The 23816-nt window shown below is 39.5% G+C and overlaps 1 protein-coding gene across 1 annotated transcript in view; it reads left to right on the top strand.

The window, feature by feature from the left end:
• Positions 1-23816, top strand: part of MSRB3 (methionine sulfoxide reductase B3) — an 85934-nt gene that overhangs the window by 43801 nt on the left and 18317 nt on the right. The window contains 1 exon segment of the mRNA XM_065855961.2: positions 2182-2210. Coding sequence (XP_065712033.1) covers positions 2182-2210 — 29 coding nt within the window.

Below are 23816 nucleotides of genomic sequence, written 5' to 3'. Positions count from 1 at the left end.
TCTGCTGTTGCCAGACAAAGTTCTATTCATTTATCGCCTTGTATCAGTTCCCTGATTTGTTGCCCAATAATTTATGACTGTTTGAAGCTTTGGTACTCATTGCAGTGCCCAGTGACCCTTGTGAACTTCCTCCCCATGTCCTCTCTGCCACCTTGGCCCCTGGGCCAGTTTGTTGATGCCGCAAGTTGCAGTGCAGATGTCCATGCCAAGCCATGCAGGCTGAAAACCAGGGTCTAGAATTTAGGCAGCAAAGAAATTGATTGTGGAGATAAATGGATGATGAGGCTGATGTTCATACGTTGTCTCTGACTATGTAGGTAGTGAGGTGGTGCTGATACAGTGATAAGCAAGAGAGAACAGCCTAGACAGATCTAGTACAGCTTGAGGAGAATATTGTAAATAAAATACTAAGTGGATTTCCCTGGAACTCAGGGGAATTCTCCCCCAGTTACCAACATGCACCTTTCGTGGGGTGAGGACTTCATCCTGTGGGGTGTAAATGCCAGCTGAAATACACCGTCAACAGGAGCAGTGATTGTACATCAGCAACCTAATTTATTTGTTCTGTGCTTTTGGTGGCACTTTATAAGCACCAACTAGGAGCATAAGTTATGCTTTTTTTTCCCTTCCATCTATTAATCACTTGAGAGTTACACTGAAGGCATTAAAGATTGTGAGCGCTAGGGGAAGGTGGAGAATGAGCAGGAGGAAGAAGAGAGTTGTTTCCTTTCTCATGACTTTAACTGTAACTAATGGTGTGAACATGTTAATTTTTTATATCATGATTGGTTTGATATTTGTTGGATGTAGCACAGACCTTTGGTACAGGATTATAATGCCAATTATATCAAATACATATAGTATGTGTAAAATACATCTACCTGTACCTGCATGTACAAGCTCATAAAATAAAAGAATAAACCTGCAATTAGTTCTTGAGCTTTGGTCATTTATTTTTGAAAAAACGAGGACTGTAACTTCCCAAAATACATCCCCTCCCTGATGCAATGTGAAAGGATCCAACATTGTACTTCCTCCTTAGAATTTCTGGGGAAATGCATTTTGCTGCCAACGTAACATCCCTTAACAGGTCTCTTGCTGGTCAGACTTCGTGTCCTGCTGTGACAGACATGACCATGTGTAGAACTCATTGTTAGTGGGCAATATAAATCTGATTGGAACATGCCCGTTAATTGGTTTGAGAGCTCGATATAGACAATGCTGTCTTATAGCAGATTGTGTAGATAGGCCTAGTCATAGGGTTAATTCTGCTTGACAGCACATCAGCAGCATCTTGAGAGTAATTACCCAACTTAAGTTTTCCCACAGTTGAATTGAGATCTTCAAAGGCTTCTACATTTACAAGTATTATTAACCTATATCTGAAACATGATGTTCCCACAAGGGCTAATTTTTTCTTCCTTTTATTAAATATACAGGTTATAGGGTTCATTTGCTAAGTGCTAAGCCCTTAGAAAAAACCACTAGTTGTTAGAGAGACAAAAATCTGCAGCGCACAATTAAAACTAATGATGCATAATGCACACATTATTGTCTTTTTGCAAAGACTTAAAACAAGTTAAAATTTAGGTCTGCCTCCCTTCCTCTCTCTCTCTCCCCCACCCCCTGCTTTCCACTTTTAAGAAAATCAAACCGCTTATTCCTATGTGCAGAGTAAGTAAATTGAAGACACACACAAACAAAACCCTCCTAGGATGTTGTACAATTAAGTACAGATCATTGGATACAATACATATGACATTAATGAAACGGTATCTGCTTCAAAAATAGATTGGAAACATTCATGAATAAATTAAATCCTCTTAATGACTTTTCAAAAATGAAAATGAATGAAAACAATATTTATTACATAGGAACAACTGTGTTGCAGGATTCACAGCATATAATTTAATCCTGTTTTAAATTTATATTGTATTTTCTGCATTCATTTTGTGATTTGTCTTTTAAAATTTCTTTGTAACTCTATGTTGTAAAAGACCTAACATGTTAAAGGTAATAGTTATTATTTGGGTTCAAATCCACTTGAATGCATTAAGTATTAATGTACAGAGGCAGACAGTCTTGTTAAAGACGATATTTGCTCAGTGATCAGTCTGACAAATGGCTTTTATGGCATAAAGCAGTTCTTGTAACTTACGATCCTTTTATTTTCTTTTGCAGGTCAGAAACAAAGTTTGACTCCAATTCAGGTATGTTTAGATTTACAGTGTTTTGCTGAATGTACACTATTCAGGTTAATCTCAAAAGAGTAGTTTATCAGTTCAAGTTCAGTTTAGTTTTAAACAAACTGGGGTAGGTCAGTCTTAAAAAGGATCTTCATTTCTCACCCTCTGAAAACAGCATTATTACTGTGAAACATTTGTTTTCATTCCTTTCATTAGTTCCTGTCTCTTTACATTTTCCCAAAAGATGATCAGGAAGATGTATCTTGCAACAGGCTTTAATTGATCCAGAAAAATTATAGTACAAATAAATGATAGTACAGACTTAAAGCAAATGGAGGATTGAAGTGAAGTTTGAGAATGATCACTGCTTTAAAGGAGAATGTTTTTCTTCCTGGTGGACAAAGACATTTCATGGGAATTTGAAGTCAGTGCAGCCTATCTGTCAGGAAACAGATGATTTGTCATCAAATTTTCGTGACAGATGCATGTACACAATGCATGCCAGACCAGTCTGTAGAGCTCGCTTTAGGAGGTTTACCAAAAGGCAATCTCTCTCAAGTTGTCTTTTTAAAGAATTTTAATGTGCTGTAGGGATTGGGAGGGAAGTGAAGGTCAGTCTAACAGGTTAATGTGTATCTAACAAGACAGAAAACACAGGACAGCAAACAGGGGAACAGTTGGGGAAAAGACAGATATCCTAATACCAGACTGTTATTTATTCAGTTAACTATTCCTGGGTGTTCCTTAAACAATAGTAAATTAAGAATAGTCCGTTGTCCAGAAACTAGCTGAGATATCCATTACCTGAAAAGGTCATTCAAAATTGTTAAGATGAAAAAGACTGTTTTAAGCAGAAAACCTGATATTATTATGGCAATTTTGTATTTAGGCCAATGTTATCTTCTATATAGTTTGCTTAATGCAGTGATTGTAGTTGCTTATAGTGATATGAATTTTATTATATATATTAATCAGTGTATTTATGAAATCGCATGTTTCCTTTTATCCCAGTTACAACATGATTTGGGTTTGAAATGTGAGGCATTACATTGCTTTTTCTTTCCACATTACATTTTATCTTTGGAACTATATGGGAGTGATATCTACAGCAGGAAGCATTTGTAGAGCCAATTCCTACATCTTGTATACTTAAGTCATCTTGCTTCTATTATGATTTTAGTCTGTGAGCTTGAGGTTACTTGGTTTAAATATTGCTTGAATGATGGCTGTTCTAAGATTGCTTCTTGGATCTTGACAAAACAGTTTTACATGGGGGAATAGCTTCACCCATTGTCTGCCATTACCCCCTTGCTTTTAGTAAAGTCACCAAAACTAGGGTGTGGAGCAGACTGTCAAACGTCTCACTTTCCTGTTGAGCGGAGAATGCTCTCTGCAGAGCTTTGATTTGCTTGGTTGATTAAGCCACAAACAGTTTTCTGACTTTGTCTTTGGAAGCACTGCTCTCCCTGGGTGATGACCACAGGGGTTTGGTATTTCGTAGGGAGCACAGGGTGGCTGTAAAAGTTTGGCACTATCGCAGCTGCAGCAAATGCCGGCTCAGTCGGTGTCACCAGGCCTCTGTGACTGGACTCTGTAGGGTGAGCATGAGCTTTTAAATGGCTCCTCTTGATCCGTGTGAGCTCCATAGGCTTGTTTTCCTTCAGTTTGTCTCTTATTTCTCACACAAGTGTGTTGGAAAGCCCAGTTGCCCAAAGATCAGAGGACTAGAGTTGCTCTCCCTGCTCTGCTCTTCTGAAGACACTCCTTAGGCATGGTTCTTACAAGACTAGAGCTCTGGCCTTGTGAACCCCTGAGACAATTTTATTTCCCCAAGACCACAGAGCACACAAAAGTTGCAAAAGGATTTAGAAGTAAAGACCTTTTACAGGATACCACACAAATATTTTTATATAAAAATGTCAATAAGCAGTAAAAGACCCGAGATCTTCTCTGTCTCCACTGTTTTTTTTTCTGCACCTGAATATTCCCTGAACGCACACCAGGATTCTCTGCAGCACGTGATTAACACTGTTTTGCTGAGTGTCAACGTCAGCAAGTTCCATGAACATCAAAGCACTTTGTGTACTGTCAGGAATACAGTATGGGAAGGTCTAGGTCTGAGGAATTTCTTAGATTTATTCTTCCTTTTTCTGCAGAGCCTCACTTTCACCTACTGCTTTTGATCCCTTTCCCCTAAATCCCTGGGGAAGGCTTTGGTTGGAATAGTTTCAAACTCTCCTGTCATGGGACCCTGGCCACCCCAAGGTTTTTATGGCTCCTCACCTGGTGATCCATTGTGGATTGCCAGTGTGTGTGGCTGGCCAGGCCAACCTGGGCTCCTGGTCTCGTGTTCTTTGCCCCAAATGCTGTACTTGGAACTGAGAATTACTGAGGTTTAACGCCTTGGTCTCATCAGTGCTACCTCTTTCATCACAGGTTTCAGGTAACAACCAAGGGTAGATGTTTGTTAAAAGATAGTAGAAAAAACAGATTAAGCACACAATTCAAATGGCATTTTAAGAAAAAAGAAGTCACAGAAACTCCATAACTTCAAAGCACATTTCATGGCCAAGGCTGAAAAAACCCTTATCTTTGTGAAAAATACACCAGCCTTCCCTTTGCAGGGATAGAACTCAGTTCTTCCACTAAGAAGCTTTGCTTTCTAGTCAGATAGTGCAAGCAAATGCAAGTTTATCTTTTGTTCCCAGTATGAGAGAGCAGAGGAGAAGTGGAGATACTGAGATCAAGTCAACTTGTATCACCCAAATAAAACATCACTATTTTTGTTTACCCACCTAAGAGTTTGCCATCCTTTTCTGAAACCAGACAATAAGCCCAGACCTCCTGCTGCCTGTGAGCGAACAGGAGGGTGTAGGCAGGGAGTGGATGGATGCGTTGGTGATGGCAGAGAGGCATCCTCATAAGAAAGTGTTTCTCTGGTACGGGGGGATGCAGTGACCTATGTAGCACCACGTTCTGTATAACGTGGGCCTTTGAAGTGTGTAAACGTAGCATTGGTTTTAAAAGGGCTGCTGCTATTTGACACCGATGACTCTATATGCAACCGTGAATTCCTTAGAGACACCTTAAGGTATTTTCGTATCCCTCATTCCATTTTGAATTCCCCAGACTGTGATTCCTGAGTAAACCGATGATCCTGCAAACTGGAACAAACATGCTTTGTTCTCATTTATCTCATGTTACTCAAACAGATCAAATGTTGACTATGAGGATAAGTAATTTTATTCTAGAATGATCATTTTCTTCCAGGGAGCTGTTTGTTCTACAACCTGTCGTGTGCTCTAAATTAACCCCAGTGTTAATTCTAATGAACTTGCAAATCTAAATGTGCCCTTGTAAGCATTTAGCAATGCTTACTGTGCTTGTCTTTCCTAGAAAAATTTGTGAAGGACTGAAGAATTAAAATAAGTCTTTCTGAAGCAAGTACAAAGTCTGCAATACAGCTTTAAAAGTGCCCAGTAGGCTCACTATAAATGTAACCCTGGAAATGTTGTTCAACACTGAAATATTAGGCAAACATTGTCAAAAAAAGATTAATTTGAACTTCAGCATTAACTTAAAAGAAGGCTGTAAAATTCCTATAGTGATGATCGGGATTTATCATATAAATAGCTATAACATCTGTAGGGGACACACATTCTTCACATCATGACTAACAGTTCCATCTGAGAAACTTCTTTTTCTCTGCTGATTCTTTATAAGTCTATAGCTGGCAGAATTTCTGTCTCAGAGACCATGGGGTTAGCTTCATGCTGTTAGAAGATTTTATGAAATGAAACAATTTTGCTTTCCTGTCATAATATGATGAATTACACTGGTACTGAAAATAGATATTTTTTTCCCCTGAAAAAGTACTTGAAAGCAAAAAAGATTGTAGGATTTTTTTTTTTTTTTCCCTCAAAATCTGTTAGGGAACAAAGTAAACCACAAAAACCACAACTGAAACAATTTTGTTCTAATTATTAGTATTTTGGTAGTGTCTAAAATGCTTCTTGCGCTATGTGCTTGATTAGCAAATTTTAGAATCTAGGAATGTGAGAACTATATTTGAATAATCAGCTAATGAAAGATTTTTTTTTGATTTAGGGAAAAATAGGTCTTCATGATGCTTTTGCATAACAGGAAGAATTTGTAGGTCTGAAAAGCTGTCGCTGAACACTGTTAATCCCACTTTAGTAATAGACAAATAAGCATAGAAAATGCAAACAACGGTCTCAGCATGCTCACTGGTCACTGGGGAATGGTAATAGTGAGTTTCCTACTACCTAGTGGGAGGGCTGGAGCTTTCTTGTGGTATCTTCTGTAATATTTGGTGTATCCTGCATGTCACTGTGGAGGTGAGCCATGTGATATCCAAGTGATAGTGTTGGCAGTGAAATCACAAAGGGGAAGAAATTTGCGTTTTGTTCTTTGTTAAAGAGAAAGGACAAATCCCCGGACAATACACTTGGCTTCCAGTGGAGTCTCTTTTATGTATATGTCACTCAGACGGTGGGATGGAGGAAGTCAGAAAGCGCGGGGTGCAATAAAGTGACAGTTGTGGCAGCACCGTGCTGTCGAAACACATCTGAGCCCTGACATAGGAGAGAGGAGTGCCCAGGGGCACACACTGCCTTCAGCTGTGTTCTTCACCATCCTCTGTGCCAGCTTCCCGCTTCTCTCACAACGAGAGATGTATCTCCAAAAGCCGTTCTTCTGTCTCCCTGCTTCTATATAGATAAAATGAAATGTAGAGATTACCTATGTGATTTTGTATCACCGTTTGTGTCAATACTTTGGCAGCATTCCAATTAGTATGAGGAATTAAGCTATAATAACTGCCTGTGCAGCTAGAGGCTGTGCTGAGAGACATCTACACATTAGCTTTTGTTGGATCCCTGCTGCCCCAGCAGTCAAATACAAAGCAAGTCAAGGAGCCACCGACAGTTCCTGGAATTTCCCTTGCCTGTCTTGTCTGGGCTCACAGTGCCAGCCAGTGACTCCGCAGGTTGTTTCTCCTCTCTGCACATCACATTTTCCACCAGAATGAGTGTGTCCCCATGTCTTCAGCACTACACAGTGCTGCCACCCTTCTATCCCCTTCAAAGTTGCCATCCTTGCCTTTCTCACCTCTTATATTTACTGTATCATTCCCTTAATGTGGCGTCTGTGATGTCCTAACTTGCCAGGCTACATGATTCAGCACAGGTGCTAGAGAACAGTTGGAGGAGAATTGTAAGGTTGGGGGTGTCCACATGTTTTCCTCTAATAAATTTGTCTTGGTTACACTTCCAGATGTTCAGCAATAGATTTTCAAAACTTTCACTATCATCCCTGATTTTCCTTAGCCTGTCAGCAGTCCCAATTTATGAAAGTCATCGGTGCAGCTATTGAGAGCACAGGGGACTCTTCACTCGAGTAAGAAAGAAATGAAAACCAAGAGGCATCTTGTAAGTGAGCATCTCTTACTGACACTTGCTACTAGGGAAACCCAAAAGAAACTTAACTTGTGTGAAACCTTAGGTCCCTGAAGCAGCAGGGCACTTAGTAATATCATCCATTGATCAATTGAATCATCTAAGTACAGAATGAACAAATAAATTCCTAAATGTTATTGACGTCAGCCTATTCACCCATGCTGTGATAGAGGGGTTCTTAATTTCTTCTTAGCAAAGCTGAGTAGTTTCAGGAACAGGGAAGACACATTTGGTGTTCATGACAAGATCATATTGACAAGTTCGTCAGTCACCCTACAAACAGAGTTTTTTATTCAAAAATGTAAGAAGATTCCTTGCAGAGTCTGTGACAGGGAAAGGTGGCAGAATCAACTGAGATACTGAAGAATAAGGATGCTCCACAGCTTTCTGGGTGAGGCAAGTAACCTCAGCAGAGTCTCTTTCAACTATGAGGAATTAATTCTTTCTCTCTGGCCACCACCGGCACATGGATTCTTGAAAGGGTGCATGAACTGACACAGAGAGACAGTGGGAGACAGCAACTACATAAGCAGAACAGCAGTTCAGATGATCTTACTTGTCGTTACTTGTCAGTGCTATTTTGTTCTTGGTATTAACAGCTCTACAAGCAGATCATTAAGGGTGCAATAGCTGGAAAGCATGGTCTGTTATATTTGTTTAGCAGTGAGATGAGCTTTTAGATCCAGATGCAAGCTGAACCATCTGTTGAATATTTTGGGGGCCACACTGGAATGCAATTTGGAGTATAGATGGCTGGTACATCTCCTGAGTACATCCCAGTGAACTATGTGCTTGTAGCTGCACTGGCCTATGATAACTGACCATCGCCCTTCTCTTATATGTCTTGTAAAGGATGGCAAAATTGGTCAAATTATTTAGATATATAGAACAATGTCTTAATTTATGGAGGGCTGATTAAAAATCTTCTAAGCGTACATGCGAGCTTGCTTGTCTAGGATTTTTGAAGAAAGCAGCTGCCAGAATGTATAACTTTCCAAATTTTAATACTGGCTTTGTGGTTGCAGATGTCTTTTTCTCCTGTTTTCTCTGTTCATCTTATTGGTAGCTGAGCTGGGCTATTCCTTACTGTCATTGGCATGATTCTTCCCAGCTGTCAAAGTAGCTTAATAGGAAACCTGTTCATTTCCATAAGCTAGGTCCATGAATCTACCAAAGGAGGCCAGCGGCATTGATCTGACTCACAACAGCCTTAAATCTTTCTTGTGTGAATAACTTGTGTAATGCGGGGTTTTTTGGATAATATATTCCTCTCTCCAAAAAATCCTGTTTGTGTTGTCATTAATGGGGCAAAGACTTAAAAATGCTCTGCCCTCGTGAGCGAGCACGCATGCTCGCTGCGCCCTCGTGCACCACACACTGCCTGTCCCCATGTGGGAAGAGCTGTGTGTGAAAGGGCCTTGCTCCTGGAGGCAGGAATATAATATCAACAAAGACAAACAAAATTTTCTATTTTTGTCTTACGTATACTTTAATAATCATTGCTGCTTCTTTCTTGCCTTGCTCCGAGGATCTTGCTGAGAAGGATCTTGCGATGTGTTTAAATTGGTCCTGTAATGAAAATATTTAGACTTGGGTTTTCCATTTTAATGTCATTAATGTAAACAAATTCATCAGATTTATTTAGGAGAAATTTTTTGCCCTTCTTTCTAAGTGCTAAATACAATCTTTTCTATTTTGTATTTCATTACAAATAGCTAAAAAAGGCTGTCTTTAAGAAACAATTTGGCAAATGTAGTCTGAGAAGACATGAGTAATATATAAATCATAGTTTTATTACATGGAATTGGAAACTGTGGTGCTCAGTCAAATTATAAACAATGAAGTAGATTGCTTGAGTATTTTTTAGTCATCATAAGTAAAGCTGCTTCAGATAGGTTTGGTCTATTGGGGAGTTAGTTATTGTTAGTTAGCAAATTGTTCTTTCAAGTTAGCAACATTCAGCAGCATAACATCTTTACTATTCTGGAGGGCTGGATTTCTTAAATACAAAAATGATGTGATTCTTACTTAAACTGTTAATCATTGTTCAGATTTTTACTGAACAAGGCTACCTAATTGCTTTTCAAGAGCTACTTGCATTGAGTTTTGTTCAGTGGACAAAGTGGTAGATTTTTGGTGATACTTTTGAATTAACCTATATATACAAACTTCGTAAAGAGTTTTTCTGTTCCTGTTAAATAACAATTCATTCAGTCAAATTAACCCTATTACAGACTAACTGTGATAATTAACTTTGCCGTAGTCCCATTTAATTAGCCAAAAATGGAGTATGTGCAAGAGAAGCCACAAGAATGGACAAGCAGGGAGGTTTCTGGTCACAGCTGTGGCTCATTGAAATAGTTATATAGCTCAGAGGCAACTTGCCCACACCACGTAGAGCTCCAGTTGTATTGTTTCATTGCTTTATTAGTACTCTATTCACTTAAACCATGAAGTGTGGGGGGAAAATTGCCTGTCTGCTTTGTAATTTGGAAACTGAACTATAATTCATTTGTAAGTGGAGTGTTACGGCATTATGCATCATATACATACTTCTGCAGAGATTTTGAAGAATGGCAACACGGGATACTGTTTAGCTCACTGCATGGTGCCAGGAAACAAGAATTCTGTAGGATACAATAATTCTTTACATCTCTGTTGTCTTCTGGTGCAGAAGATATCGTCATCCGTCTGGGTGTATATAGGTATAATAGCTGGGGCGTGCAAGTTTGGACACAATTAGGATGGCTGCTTCGTATTTTTAATGTTAGTATGGGTATCTGCTGATTCTGTACCTTGTTCCAGCATGTCTGATAGCTCTGTGACCTTGGGCAAAGTACTTTTTCCCTAGACCTTATTCCTCCTGCCCGTTGTCTGTGTAGTTTGTGTACATGGCAAGGCTTTTCAGGGAAAGACCTGTCTCTTGCTATGAGGCATCCAAGACCTAGTGCAGTGGAAAGACTTCCTCAGTTGATATCACCTCTTAGGTCTACTAAAAATCAAATAATGAGTGGCCTTTACAAAGTGTCTCCTTTAAGACTAAGTAAATGAAGTTATGTTAGAAAGAGTCTCTGGAAAGCAATATAAAAGGCAGCATGGTAAATGTATTCAACTGAATTAGAGTTTTTCACTCTGCCTACACAGTGACCCGTACCACAAAATTTGTGTCAAGGGGATCTCAGTTCTGTGCAGAAGAAATTCAGTTTGTGCAAATGGTCTTCCCAGGTCCAGAATCTCTCACGTAATTGAACAGCATGATTTCTGCAGCAGAAAGTATGACTGTGGCTGTAGATAAAGGCCTAATAAAGCCTAATATGTAATAATAGTGGAGTTTAAATGACATGTAAATATAATCTGAAGGCTCAGGCACATAGGACAGAAAATACTGATGGAACATAAAACTTCCAAAATCCCTTTAAGAATAATATTCCTATCAGTGATAGAGGTCTAAGAAAGCAGGTTTTTACCTATTTATCACAGGATCATTCATCCATGTATTAATTTCTGAAGAAAACACTTGTATTTGAAAATGCAAGTGACACTTAAAATAGTGGGGCTTGGAGGATGTTAAATGTTCTGATCAACATCAGTTCATGAAATCAGTTTGAATTTTGCAAGATTCTGAGCAGTCTGATCTCTTCTGCAGGCCATGAGAAGTGAGGATCTTATACACTTGTCATGCATCAGTTCTATGCCATTTTCCATTTTTGTGGCAATAATACTGATTTTAAAGGGAAAAAGAGGTGAAATCAAAGAGACATTACCCTGTGAATATTGATGAATTCTAATAAGCAGTTTGTTAATATATACTGTATTTGATACGATGTGATGGATTCTCAAGAGAAATTTATTTTCTCTCCTTAAAAAGTAGTCTCTTTTAAAGCTGTATTTCTCTCCCAGTATGCCTGAATTTACTCTGAATCAGTAAATGCCTTGCTTATTCTAGAGGTCCGCGTTGAGTCTCCACTGCAGGTCTCTGCTCCACCCTTTGGGAAAGTTTAAAAAAAAAGATTTTGAGTACTTCTATTCCCTTTTCATTTATTTCCACTCACCTGAGAATTCCTCTTGCTCCCTTTACTGGTGAATAACAAAAATTTTCATCTTTTATTTTTCTGGAGGCCGAGCAGCTGAGGATGTGGGGCTGGGATTCTTTTCTGATTTAGGTAGTAACTAAGGCTGTGCTGGGAAAGAAAATGCTGACTCTGTAATTCCTAGACCCTTCTTGGGTGGATCACTGCATCGATTGTCCCTTGAAAAGGTGTCCCTTGCTCCTCATAGCACTACCTCTTTGAAAATAGACCAGATCAAAAGAGGAGAAAGCAGAGTGGTTTCTGTGAGATACTAAAATCCAGTTCCTACTTGGTTTCTCATGGAGGAGGGAAGTTCTTCTGTTCATGTGATGCCCTACTGAATCAGATGAAGATGATGAAAAATGTGGCTCTTTAGCTGAGCAGCATTCCCATCTTCTCATCTACAGCATCTGGCAGCTGCTTCACATTGTCTTTTTCAGTTTCACAGTAAAACCAAATCAAACCAAACTTAATCAAACTCCCTGGTTTTGGCCAAGGGAGAAGAATTGCTTAGGATGCTTTTCTTCATCTGCCCTGGCTCTCCCTTCCTGCTCTGGGAGGAATCCACAGCTTCAATAAGGACAGCAACAACTTAAACCAGCAATAGCATTGTTTAAGCTGTGACCATCCAGATGTGCTTGTCAATGCTGTGACCTAAATTGGTCCCAGAGGAGATCTACAGCTGTGTAAAACCACTGGGGCAAGCACCACACTGCCAACCTCATCAGCCTCTGGGACAGATGAGAGGGCAAGACCTTGGCAAGACCTCAGCATCCATACTCTATGTGTCAGATGGCTCCTTTGATTTCAATAGCTTATCTATGGGACAGTCAGCAGCCAAGCACTAGGCAAAGAGGACCTCTAAGGTAGTTTTTGCCTGTGTGCCTTGATGAATTCAACAGGACAGAATGGTTATGGTCAACGTGTCCACTCTTTTTCTCATTATTTTCTCACTACCGTGAAGTGCATTTCCCTGTTTTGGTTTTAGGCCATGTCTCATTAAGAGTAGTACCTTTGTGGCTAAGTGCATGTTGTCGAAAATGGCATATCATCTGTTTTGATTAGAATGGCTTATGGGGTCATGAATTTGAACAAGAAAGAGGTGAAAGCTGCTTTTGTTTCTTCCCTCTGGGTTTGTCAAAGAGAAAATAAACCCTTAGCATCTTTTGTATACAAGATGATGAGAATGATATCATTCAGTATTAGTTGAAACTGGAAGAAATCTGTTATTTGAAAAAAATTACCTGTTTCCTGTCATTAGACTGTACGGACTAGCTAAGTGATAATTTTTAATGACAGAAGATTTAATAAAGATTAAAATATTTCATGTTTTTCTTTCATTGATATAGAGCTGTAAGTTTAACCATAAGAAAGATATGTCAGCTTTTAGTATTTCACATCTTAGTCTCTTATCAAAACTGATTTCAGGTTTTGTACCGCTAAAAGTAAAGGGAAAAATGCAAGCTGCTTTTAATCAAGCTAGCATGTTCAGTGATCACCATCGAAATCTTTACAGTGTTGATCTGAGTATGAAGCAAAGAACATTAATTTGTCTTTTGTTGACTTAATTTAGTGGCAACGACAGCCTTTAAGATGTAATGGTAGACAAGTTTGTGTCATACCACTGCAGCTGCCATTGTACATGTGAACACCCATCTGCTTCGGATTAATTCCTAGGTCAAAACACCAATGAGCTCTAATGCTGCCAGTTTAAGTCAGACACAATTTGCACTGAGTTCTATGCAAGTAAGGACAGCACAATCAGGTCTTAAACCAGACAACAGTGAATTAAGTTACAAGGGCTGGAAGTATTTCTGCAAGGAATGAATTGCATCCCTATGTGATCTGATCAGGAGTCTTGGCAACCTTGTTTTCCATCAGAGGCTGAATTACCATGCTCTGTTCTTTGGTATAGCACCGTCATGCCTGCCTGTTGTTCCTTACAGAGTAAGTTGTCCCAGCTTTGTCATCAGCCATGGTTCAGGTATCTGAACAACCTTAGATCTGTGTGCCCTTCCCCAAATACCGTGCTTATCAAGATTACAAAATCCAGATTCTCAGCAATTGGTTGTTCTAAATAAACCCTGGCGCATCTAACAGCACTAGTCTTTGCTCTTCTTTACTAGCTGTAGCAACTGATGTGCTTTGATTATTTGCATAATAACCTTTTCAGGTTATCTCTGTGTCCAGCTTTCACACAGTCCCTGTGTGTCTGGAGAAATTGCAGCATTGCCTTTGGAGGGAAATTTTGTACAAGCAATTACCTTATCAGGGGGAGTAGGATCATCTTATTTAACTGTAACCATCTACCGTAACATATTCCTCTGAGCTTCATCCAGAGTCAGTTGGAAGATACAAACATCCTCAGAGGGGTTCATCCCTTCTGCTGGAGAAGTCTGTCTGGGGGTGCACTGAGTCACCCTTGTGAGTGCCCATCACCTTTAGAGTTGGGCATGTAACTGTTATGGTTAAAGTTGGGAGAGATCATCTCCCTCTGGAATGGATGTTCAGAGAGCTGGGGATGAGCGGGTGTGATCCCCAAGTCACTTTCCACAGCTGTCGCTGTGGAGGTGTAGTAGGAGAAATTAATAAATTTAAGAGGAGAGCTACCCAATTACTGTCAAGTTCTTCTGCTGGATGTCAGTAAAACACCTGTACACAGAGGTTGGGTACAGTGTATTTATGGGAAGGATTAGTTTACCTGTGATTATTTTAGTTCTGTTACTCCTTGTATGCCTTTTCATTTCCCCTTCCCTTCCCTTCCCTTCCCTTCCCTTCCCTTCCCTTCCCTTCCCTTCCCTTCCCTTCCCTTCCCTTCCCTTCCCTTCCCTTCCCTTCCCTTCCCTTCCCTTCCCTTCCCTTCCCTTCCCTTCCCTTCCCTTCCCTTCCCTTCCCTTCCCTTCCCTTCTTTCCTTTCTTTCCTTTCTTTCCTTTCTTTCTTCCTTCAAAACCACCAAATCTGCTTATGTGTCTCCAGTTATTGTTACCCCAGAGAACTGTAACAATTTTCAGCTCTTCCTCTTGAGTTATGACTAAGAATTGTCAGATGTGAAAAAGCTGACAGAATGTGGTTATTAAATAGATCATTTATCACTGTTCATCCACTCATGGGCAGGAAGAGAAACACATAACTGAAAGAGACATGGTGTATGGGTAACGAGAGTGAATCAAAAATGTTGTAGATGTATTAAATTTAGCTTCAGTTAGGGTCCAAATATTAAGCTGCTCTTTTTTCATGTTTCAGAAAGCATGTGGAATTTTCCAAAAGCTCAGTAGGCAGAGATTTTGCTGCTTTTATGTTGTGATTCTTGAGCATTTAGGAAGTTGAAGTCTTTGTGTTAACCATTCTAACCAAATTAAGGACACCTGACACAATAAATGCAGATGCAAAAACTGAAAGGTATATTTTTAAAACATTCAAATTTAGAAATACAAGTGTTCTTTTTCTGCCTCTTACTTTTCAAGGAGTTAGTCAAAATTCCCCTGTTTATATTCTCATTTTAAAAGTGTCTACCCATAAGATTTCTGGTGTTTCCAAGTGCTCATATATTCACTTCCATACTATTCTCTCCCTTTGAGTCAATGATTTTTTTTCTGCCCTGCTACACACTTTATATTTAAGGGATTTAAATGGAGTCCCAGGAATACAGGTTTGCAGAGGGGTGGGATTTTGAATGTCAATTGTTAGTGCTGATAGAATATCTGGAAACTGCTTAAGACATATTTAGGTTGAAGAGTGGTGGAAAACATGTGTGGGCGAATGAAAAATCTCTTGCATAAAATATTGTGTTGAGGGCATTAGGGCTGTGGAAACAAGTTTAAAAGGCAAGAGGGGAAGATACAGTATTTCACTGAAATTTCACCCTTCCCTGCTTCCAAGGATAGGAAAAAATCCGTGAGTGAAAGAGAACTGTCAGAGCTGAGCTTTAGGTCATGAATTAGTGTTAGACTGTGGCAAATTGAAGTTACATTGGCTATCACTTACCCAGGTAACTGGCTTTGCTGGATAAGAGAATTGTAGGAGCTCTCATCTTCAATAATTCTGTTTTCTTTACTGTCTGCATGTCTGAGACTCTTCCTTTGCCCACAACGATGGCACATCTCAAGTGTACCTGTATCTGTGTCTTTGAGGCAGTGTGATTAAACAGGGCTGCATTTTACTGTTGAAGAACAGCATGATCCTGAAATGTATGCTGGCAGCTGCTTTTATTCCTTTGGTTCCAGGCATCCCAGTATAGACGATATAAAAAGTAAGTCCCACTCCTAAAAAAGCAGAGAAATATATGTAGCAGAACTGTAATCTTAACTCCCTCTCTCTAGTCTCTGTAGAAGTAATTTCTTTAATGATATGTTAACATAGGTTTTCATGTTCCCCTTTGCTTTCTCACACAAGGAAGGTCTGTGCCCAAAGGACCTACTCCTGGCCAGGACATGTCACAGACCAGGAGACTCCCTGGTGGGACATGCCCCCTCCTGGGCTCTTGTTTGGGAAGGAGGGAATGAGTTCCTGACCACCACCTCACCTCCTGTGAAGACTGCACAAGTCCAAGTCTGAAACCCACGTTGTCACACTTGACTGTGTCTGGGTGAGAGTGAAGACATAGACCTTCATCTAAGTGCCCTTGGCCTTAAGGTGATCTGATCTTCCTTCATCAGATCAAAGGGGTGGACCATACAGAGACTCTGTCCATCCATTCCCATCTTCATCTTCCCACAGTGATGGGGGTTATTGGGAAACTTCAGAACCCATTTTGCCTCTAAGAATGTTTTTACTTATCCACAAATGATTGAGCTCTAATGAATTTCTCATAATTTGTATGAGCAGTAACAGTATATTTCTTTCACTCCTCTGCCAATAGTTCTTGCATATTTTTTTAAAATTTTCATAAACTGTATTGGCCACTGTCAGGCTTAAACCTTACACAGATGGAAGTGGACGATAACGTTAAAATGCCTAAGTAATCAAACATATTACAGCCTGAAGTTCTACTTTAGCATTTGGATAGGAGCATGTTAATACATATTTGAAAGCATAAAGTTGGTCTGCTAAAGAAGCTGAAAGAATAAGGCAGGGTGTTCTTCAAATTAATAAAGATTAATAAATGAAGGGCATTCAGGGTCATCTTCAGTGCAATGTAAAGAATAAGATTATCTAAGTTATGCAGACATTCTACCTTGAATTCAGGCTGTATTTATAGAAACTTCCCACCCATTTCTCATTAGCTCAATGTTGTGGTTTATTTGTGCAAGTCTCTTTTAAAACTAATGAATGATGAGGAATTAAGAGTTGCAACAGTGATAGCAGGTATTTAAAACACATTGAAAGGAAGAGTAAAGAATGCTACACTCCCAGGAAGTGAACCAATAGTTACTGAAGCCTGGGTAAATATTTAAATGATCTAATAAAGATCAGTGAAGAAAAAAATAAGAATAATCTCACGGGATGGACATAGAAAAGTTGATTGTTAAACACAGGGGCAGCAGAAAGATGCTAATACAAGGCTGCAAATAAAATTATTGTTTGCCCTGCTCACCCAGTTTACATATCTGTATGGATGTGTGGCCTTTGCTATACATTTTTACTGTAGAAAGTGATAAAATGTTCGAATAGCAGGGCCTAAAGTTAGTCCTAGAGGCTGGGGCAGCCACAGCTAGAACCGTGAAAACAATCAGACTCTTTATTTGGGGACCAAACCTATACGTGGAAACAAGGTTGGGGACTTGTGTGTTCAGGGAAGTTTTCTTTAAGTTGTCAAGCAGAAATAAAAGATTTTGTTTTTTTCAATGTATTGAACTGGAGCAGGGTGTATATCCCTCAGATTTTTTAACAAAAAATTGATAATTGGAAAGGAAACATTTCAAACAAAGGCTTGGACTATATGCTTTCAAAATGAAGAATCAAAAACAGTTGAGCTATTTGAATTTTGTCCAAATTATGCCATTTTAAAGTCGAAATTTTTACAAAATTTGATAAATTTTCAAAAATATTTCTAGATCCCTAGAGGCTGCTTAAGGCAGTTTTATTATTTAAAAAGAAACTGGAAAAAAAAAAAAAATCCCAAACCTGCTATCAACTCAAAACTCAGGCCCAAATTAATTGGATGCTTAATTACTGGCACCCACAAGTTGGTCTCCTAGATTGCACAACCAGCTGGCTGTGACGGCCTTTCTTTTTGCTGAAGCCCCAGTGACCCCTGAGAATGCCAACAATAGAGATGATCAGTCATTGCACACACAGCTCTCCAAAGGGTGATCACTTTGATTCAGATCTTTCTAGAAAACTATTCATAGTTTTGCAACTATTTTAGACCTAACATGTCTTAGGGTGTAGATTAAAAAAAAACGGGTTGTTTGCACTAACAGCGTGAAACCAATATTAGACGTGGTGATACCCGTGCTGGACACTGAAGTGTGAAGGTTGAATACTGAAGCTACTGAAGTTGTTTTGGATACAACAAAGTAGGAATTCTTCCTCCCCACTCCACTTCCCCTCTCAAAAATACAACAGATCAATGAGATGGTGCCTTGTGCAAATGAAATACCATCCCGTTTCACATTAAAATGTGCAACTGTTTTAATCTGATAGAAGGTGAGGCTCTGAAGCTGATGTCAGATATGGCCTGTACTGAAAATCTGCAGGTCATTAAGCTGCCTACAAGGAAGGGAAGTCTGTTTTTAAGGTCCATTTTGGAATGTGGGTCAGAGGTCCCCAGATCCTCCAGTTCTTTCTCTAAAGCCAGAAGCTGCAAGGCTTGTTTGGGTTTTTTGTGAGATGCTTTATGGACTGTTGCTTGTGGCATGGGAACCAAGTCATTTTTCAGAATCAGATTGCACTGTTGGCTCTGTTCTTTTCCTACAGAGATTTGGACCATATTTTACTCCTTTAGTTGTTTCATAGGAAGGAATCCTATTGAGAACACCTGGAGTGATACCATTACAGCATGAACATTTGAAACCATGGGTGTGCCTCGGCTTCCTGGAGAGCTGGGAAGAAGTTTAGGGACACACAAAGGCTTTTGGGTTGACTGCACACCGTTCGGGTACTAGATGCCCTTTAAATTTCAGTGGAGGTTTCTGCTCAGAACAGTCCCTTTTAGTGACCCAAAGCAGACCTTTCCTTCTCCACAGCCAGAATGTGCATTATTTTGGTTGCAATCTGATGAATGTGTGAAGGGTAGAGAGGGAAAACCCAGCAACCTCCAGCATTCCAGTCCTTCCCCATCCCTGCAACTTCCATTGTTGCAATGCTGCTAAATCCGCTTTGCCCACTCAGAACTTAAGTAAACAGGCATTGTACTTGTGGGGAGTTATGCAGCATTTAAAAAAAGGTCTGAGTTTGTTGAATAGAATTGGATCGATATTGGCATAGCTCGGTGTCAAAGGTTAGATTTTGTCATATCCAAGTTAGGGTTGGGAACTGCCATACTGTAGCTTTTCTTCAATGATCTGTTTTAAATTCTCACAACATGCTTAGAGAATGAAAAGTACAGTATGTTTCAGTCCCTTTCCTGGAAAGCACATCCTCTGCTACCTGCTCTCTGAGGAAAGATTTAGCCCAGATAATAACCCAGATAGTGTATTTTAAATTCTAAATTTGCACACTTTGCCTTTTGTAATGCTGAGGCAGAGATCTTTGGAACAGAGGGATTACAGGCTTATTTGAATTATAAAGGCAATGACCTCCAGCAGACTTTTAGTCAAATCCGTTGTTCATATGGTCAGCTTATAGTCATGTTTCTGTGATATTAGTGCAAAGATGTAGTGTCAGTGCTGAACTCAGAGGTTTACCTTATTCTAACTGTAGACTTTCTGTCAATCAGGGACATTGTGGTAAGTCATCACAGCTGTATTTCTGTCATCCATACACTCCTTGCCCTGGCCTTGCATTGCCTCCAGTGGTTGTTTAACCTCTCTAAGTTAACCGTTTCAGCTAGCTAGCACAGAAAAACAGCTGAATAATTTTCTGCTGGTTTAGTGAACTGAACTTTCTCCCCGCAAATGGAGACCAGAGCCAGTGAATGGTGAGGAAGCAGCAGAACCAGGACAACTGAGAGCAGAGGCAGGAGAAGGGCAGGAAGCTGATTGATTGCTTCAACCATCTTATGACACCTTCTGTTAAGTCAGCCTTGCTAAAGCTTCTCCACTTTGCATGCAAAATATTAGAAGTTGATTAGAACAGAAGCCTCCCATGCATCTCCCATTGGACATCCTGACCAGCAAGTTACTGTCTGTTCTGGGCTGAGTGCATCTTTGGTGAAGCAGAGACATCCCTATGAAAACATTTGATTCCAGCAAGCAAGCATTTCATGTTTCTTTTGTTTGAAAGCCTGTTTTTATGGAAGACTTCCTGCTGACCCCTTGTCAAGATTTTGTATTTTGCCTTCTCTGGTGAAGGTCTCTGTAACACTTTACTTATAGAATGAGCCACAAACTCATCTTTCAAACCTAAACAAAATCTCTGTACAGCTCCTTCCAGAATCCAGTCTAATCAAGGCTACGGTTCCTTGACCTCGCACTCCCAAGCACACACTGCCTGAGAGGAAGCTCAGACACCCAGTTTGCAGCCTTTGTGAGAGAAAAAGAAAATAAAGAAAGATCTCTTGTGGCATAAAGAAAAAATAATGGACAGAAGAAAGTGAAAAGGCTGAAAATGAGAATTTGGACACATACAGTAGTAAAAATTTAATCAAATTAAAATCTAATTAAAATCTATGCCTGCAGCTACTTTTCAGCCTTGCTATTCTTGCTTACTGTCAGTTGGTGTGGACTATGTTTCTGCTGGCTAACTTCTGTTGTGTTAACAATTCTTATTCCAGTCAAGCCTCACCTGCTTCTGTCTCCCCACTTGCTTCATCCGAGGGCTCTCTTGGCAGATGTTTTGGCAGTAAGGAACCAAATAAGCAATTGTGTGTTAGACATGTGAGTCGACTTTGCTTCAGTAAGTTCAGAATACCTTGCAAACTCATTCGGTGCTATTTATACAAGGTTTCAGCAGAGTTTACTTTTGAAGTAAATATTAAAGTGAAATGAGGTACAGCACTGTCTTTGAATGCGCAGCATTATTTTACGCCTTGTCGGGTCTATTTTTCCTTCTAATACAGTAGTGGCAATTGGACAAGTAAAAGATGGATAGGATGAACAAAAACAACGTTCCTTTCCTGAGCGTGCCAAACCCATTCTGTAAATGTGGCATTAAAAAAAAAGACCAAAATCACATGGCTGAAGTCAGGCCTCCCAAGGAAAACCTGCACTACAGCAGTTTGCACAGGCTTGTGCATCTCTTAATTTAGTGTTTCAGACCCTCCTTTCCCTTGACATTAGAATGATCATTTGTCTGCGTGCAGCTAATTTGCTGTTTTGCTCTCAAGATTTCCTCAAGGAAATCTGCAAAATAGTATCATTGTGGTTGGATTTTTTTTCCTACTTTTGAAAATGTGAAGCTTTTATAAACATTGAAAACAACTTCGTCCTGTTGCTTAGCAATGCCTTTATTAATTTCTGTTAAGTAACAACTCTTACCCTTGTTTGGGCCCTGTGGGTCCCAGCACCAGGTTATGCTGCAAAAATTATCATGGGGGAAGTGTCCAGAGTATGTGTGTGAGGTGCCCTGTGAGAGTAAATTGTGCAAGGGAGGAAACTTACCCTTACTCACAGCTCTACACAAGCCTCTGACCTCTTGTCCAGAACATGCAAGAGTATTACAGTAACTGATAGCATCAAGATTCCTTTTTTTAGAGGTATCATATAGGAAATGGTTCAAGTGATATCTCCCATCACTACCTGCATCACATCTCAGGCATCAGCTAAGTGCAAGGAAACAGCACAAGAAAGGAGCCACGAAATGCGAGCTTTTCCACACAAAAATGTGCACAGCTTTCACGGATGCATCAATGCTGTTGTAGATTTAGTGATGCTCTATTTTGACTGAATAATGACAATACTATGGCTTTCGCATAGCCCTCCTTTTTTTCCTGTAGAAGCAGCTTTGCTGTGCTACCCCTTCATACCCTGTTTTTCTTGCCTGCAAGACTAAGATTTAGCTGCTGATACAGGATTCTAAAAGGCTTGGGGGTAACGGAGTGAATTAAACATTCCTCTTCCAGCTGCTGCTGTTCACAACACTTTTGACAGTTAAAATATATCACACATTCTCTTGTCTATTTAATATAAACAATTAGTATTTTAAGTGGAGTCCAGAATCAACCCCAAATAGGAGGATCTAGACAGGCAGTTCAGATAGGAAACTAAGCAGTGCCCTAATTTATAAAAAAGTAGTTTGAAGTCAGTTCAGTATATGCCTGACTTACTGTGTACAGCAGCACATTAGGCTGTGCTGGTGGCATGTCTTTTGGGGATGAAAGCTTTTCTTTTCATCTCAAAATCATTTTAGCACAACTTTTTATCAGAAATTTTTAGCATGAAAAAGGCATACAAGATGCAATACTACACACACATACAAAAAGCAAAATTAAAGTATTTTGGTTTTCTTATAATGATTTTTTTGTGTAATGAAACAATTAACCCAAGACTAGTTTTAGAGGAAACCTTGTGTAAAGAGAATTTTCCTTTTTCTTTTTGTCCGTTGTGGAATGAAGACATTTGAAATCACAACACTCGCTGAAACAAACAAACAAACAAATATGTCTTCTGTACAAGTTTATTTCTTTCAAGCTGAAGTAAATATGAAGTAACAGAAGAGCTTTAATGCAAACTTAATTTTAGTATAGAAGCAACATTGTTAGAAAAGTAGCAGTCTTTGAAGTTTTAGGAGTTGCAATTTGCTAAAATTTATTTCCTAAATGAGATAATTTGTAATAAAAAGTTTATAAATCGAAAAAGCTCCTCGCTCCTTGTAAAAGGCATCCAAGACACAATACTGCACATACATAAACCTCTTCTTTTTTAAGTGTAGCTGCCGCCTGGCTCTGTAATGTAGAGGAGACAGCATTCTGTATAGAATTGCTTCACACAACTGGTCTTAAAATCCTCTGTACCTAAAGTCAAGACCCTTATGGATGTGATGATCTCTCTGGAAACCTCTCTGACAACTTCTCCATGTCAAAAGCTAAGCATGTTCCCCAGCGTGAAGCTGGATCGGAGCTAGCTATACCATTTAGGATTGAAGCCTCTCTCTAGCTACCAGCATTGGTAAAATATCTAATAGGAAGCATTTAGCCTCACTTCTGCATGCCAGGGAGGAAACTAAATTTTGGATTACAAACTTTATATCAAGGACTGTCTTTTCCTGTATTATTTTGTAATGATTAGTGGGTCGATTGTACTACGGCCTGTAGGGTCTACAACAGTGCAAATAATGAATCATAAATAAATTACTTCCCAACTTTGCAAAAGGAAGCCAGGCAATTTATTTCTTTTAAATTGAAACTTCATCTAAGATGAAATAGTCCTGTCAGACCCACACGGCAGCTTCTTCTGTTTGCACCTTTAAAGAAAAAACGGAGCGGGCACAGGGAATAAAACTGAAAACAGCTTCAGGTTGTTCAATTTGCTGTTTGTTTAAATTTGTCCTTCCTGACATGCAGATTCATCACACTCTTTTCTTGGTGACTACTACATTAGATTAGTTTAGTTAGGTATTCAGAGGGATTTTTATCTTCTGACTCATAAAATTCTTGTATTCCCCTAAGAATTTCCTGTGTCTGACTGGAATTTTATGTCTTTGTAGTTTAAGCTGGACTCCTTGAAGAAGTTTCTTTCTAAATGATTCTGCTTTTGAGGTCTCCAAATATCATCTGAGAAGCCAGCTTAGAGCCTGATTCATGCTTTTCAGGAAACCTGATCCATGCCAAAACTTCACCTCTTAAAATCTTAATCAGAAATTTTTCTTAATCTTTTTAAACTCTTCCTTTCTCCCAAGTATATCCCCTTGCTGTCCATGCCCTTTCCAGGTGTCCAGAATATTTTTGTCCAATTCCAAAAATGCACCGTCGTGGCTCAGAGTGCAGCCTGCTTGCCTGTCCCATCAGGTTTTCATCACTCACTTGCTATAAAGCAGAGAGCTAAGGTTACAAGTATATTGGACCATTTAGCAGTTGATGAGAAATGCCTTTGTATATCCCTTC

This window comes from Patagioenas fasciata, chromosome 1, assembly GCF_037038585.1.
Source record: "Patagioenas fasciata isolate bPatFas1 chromosome 1, bPatFas1.hap1, whole genome shotgun sequence".
NCBI classification, from domain to species: Eukaryota; Metazoa; Chordata; class Aves; order Columbiformes; family Columbidae; genus Patagioenas; species Patagioenas fasciata.
The sequence above is the reverse complement of the archived record's forward strand: the minus strand, read 5'-3'. Positions and strand labels throughout refer to the sequence as shown.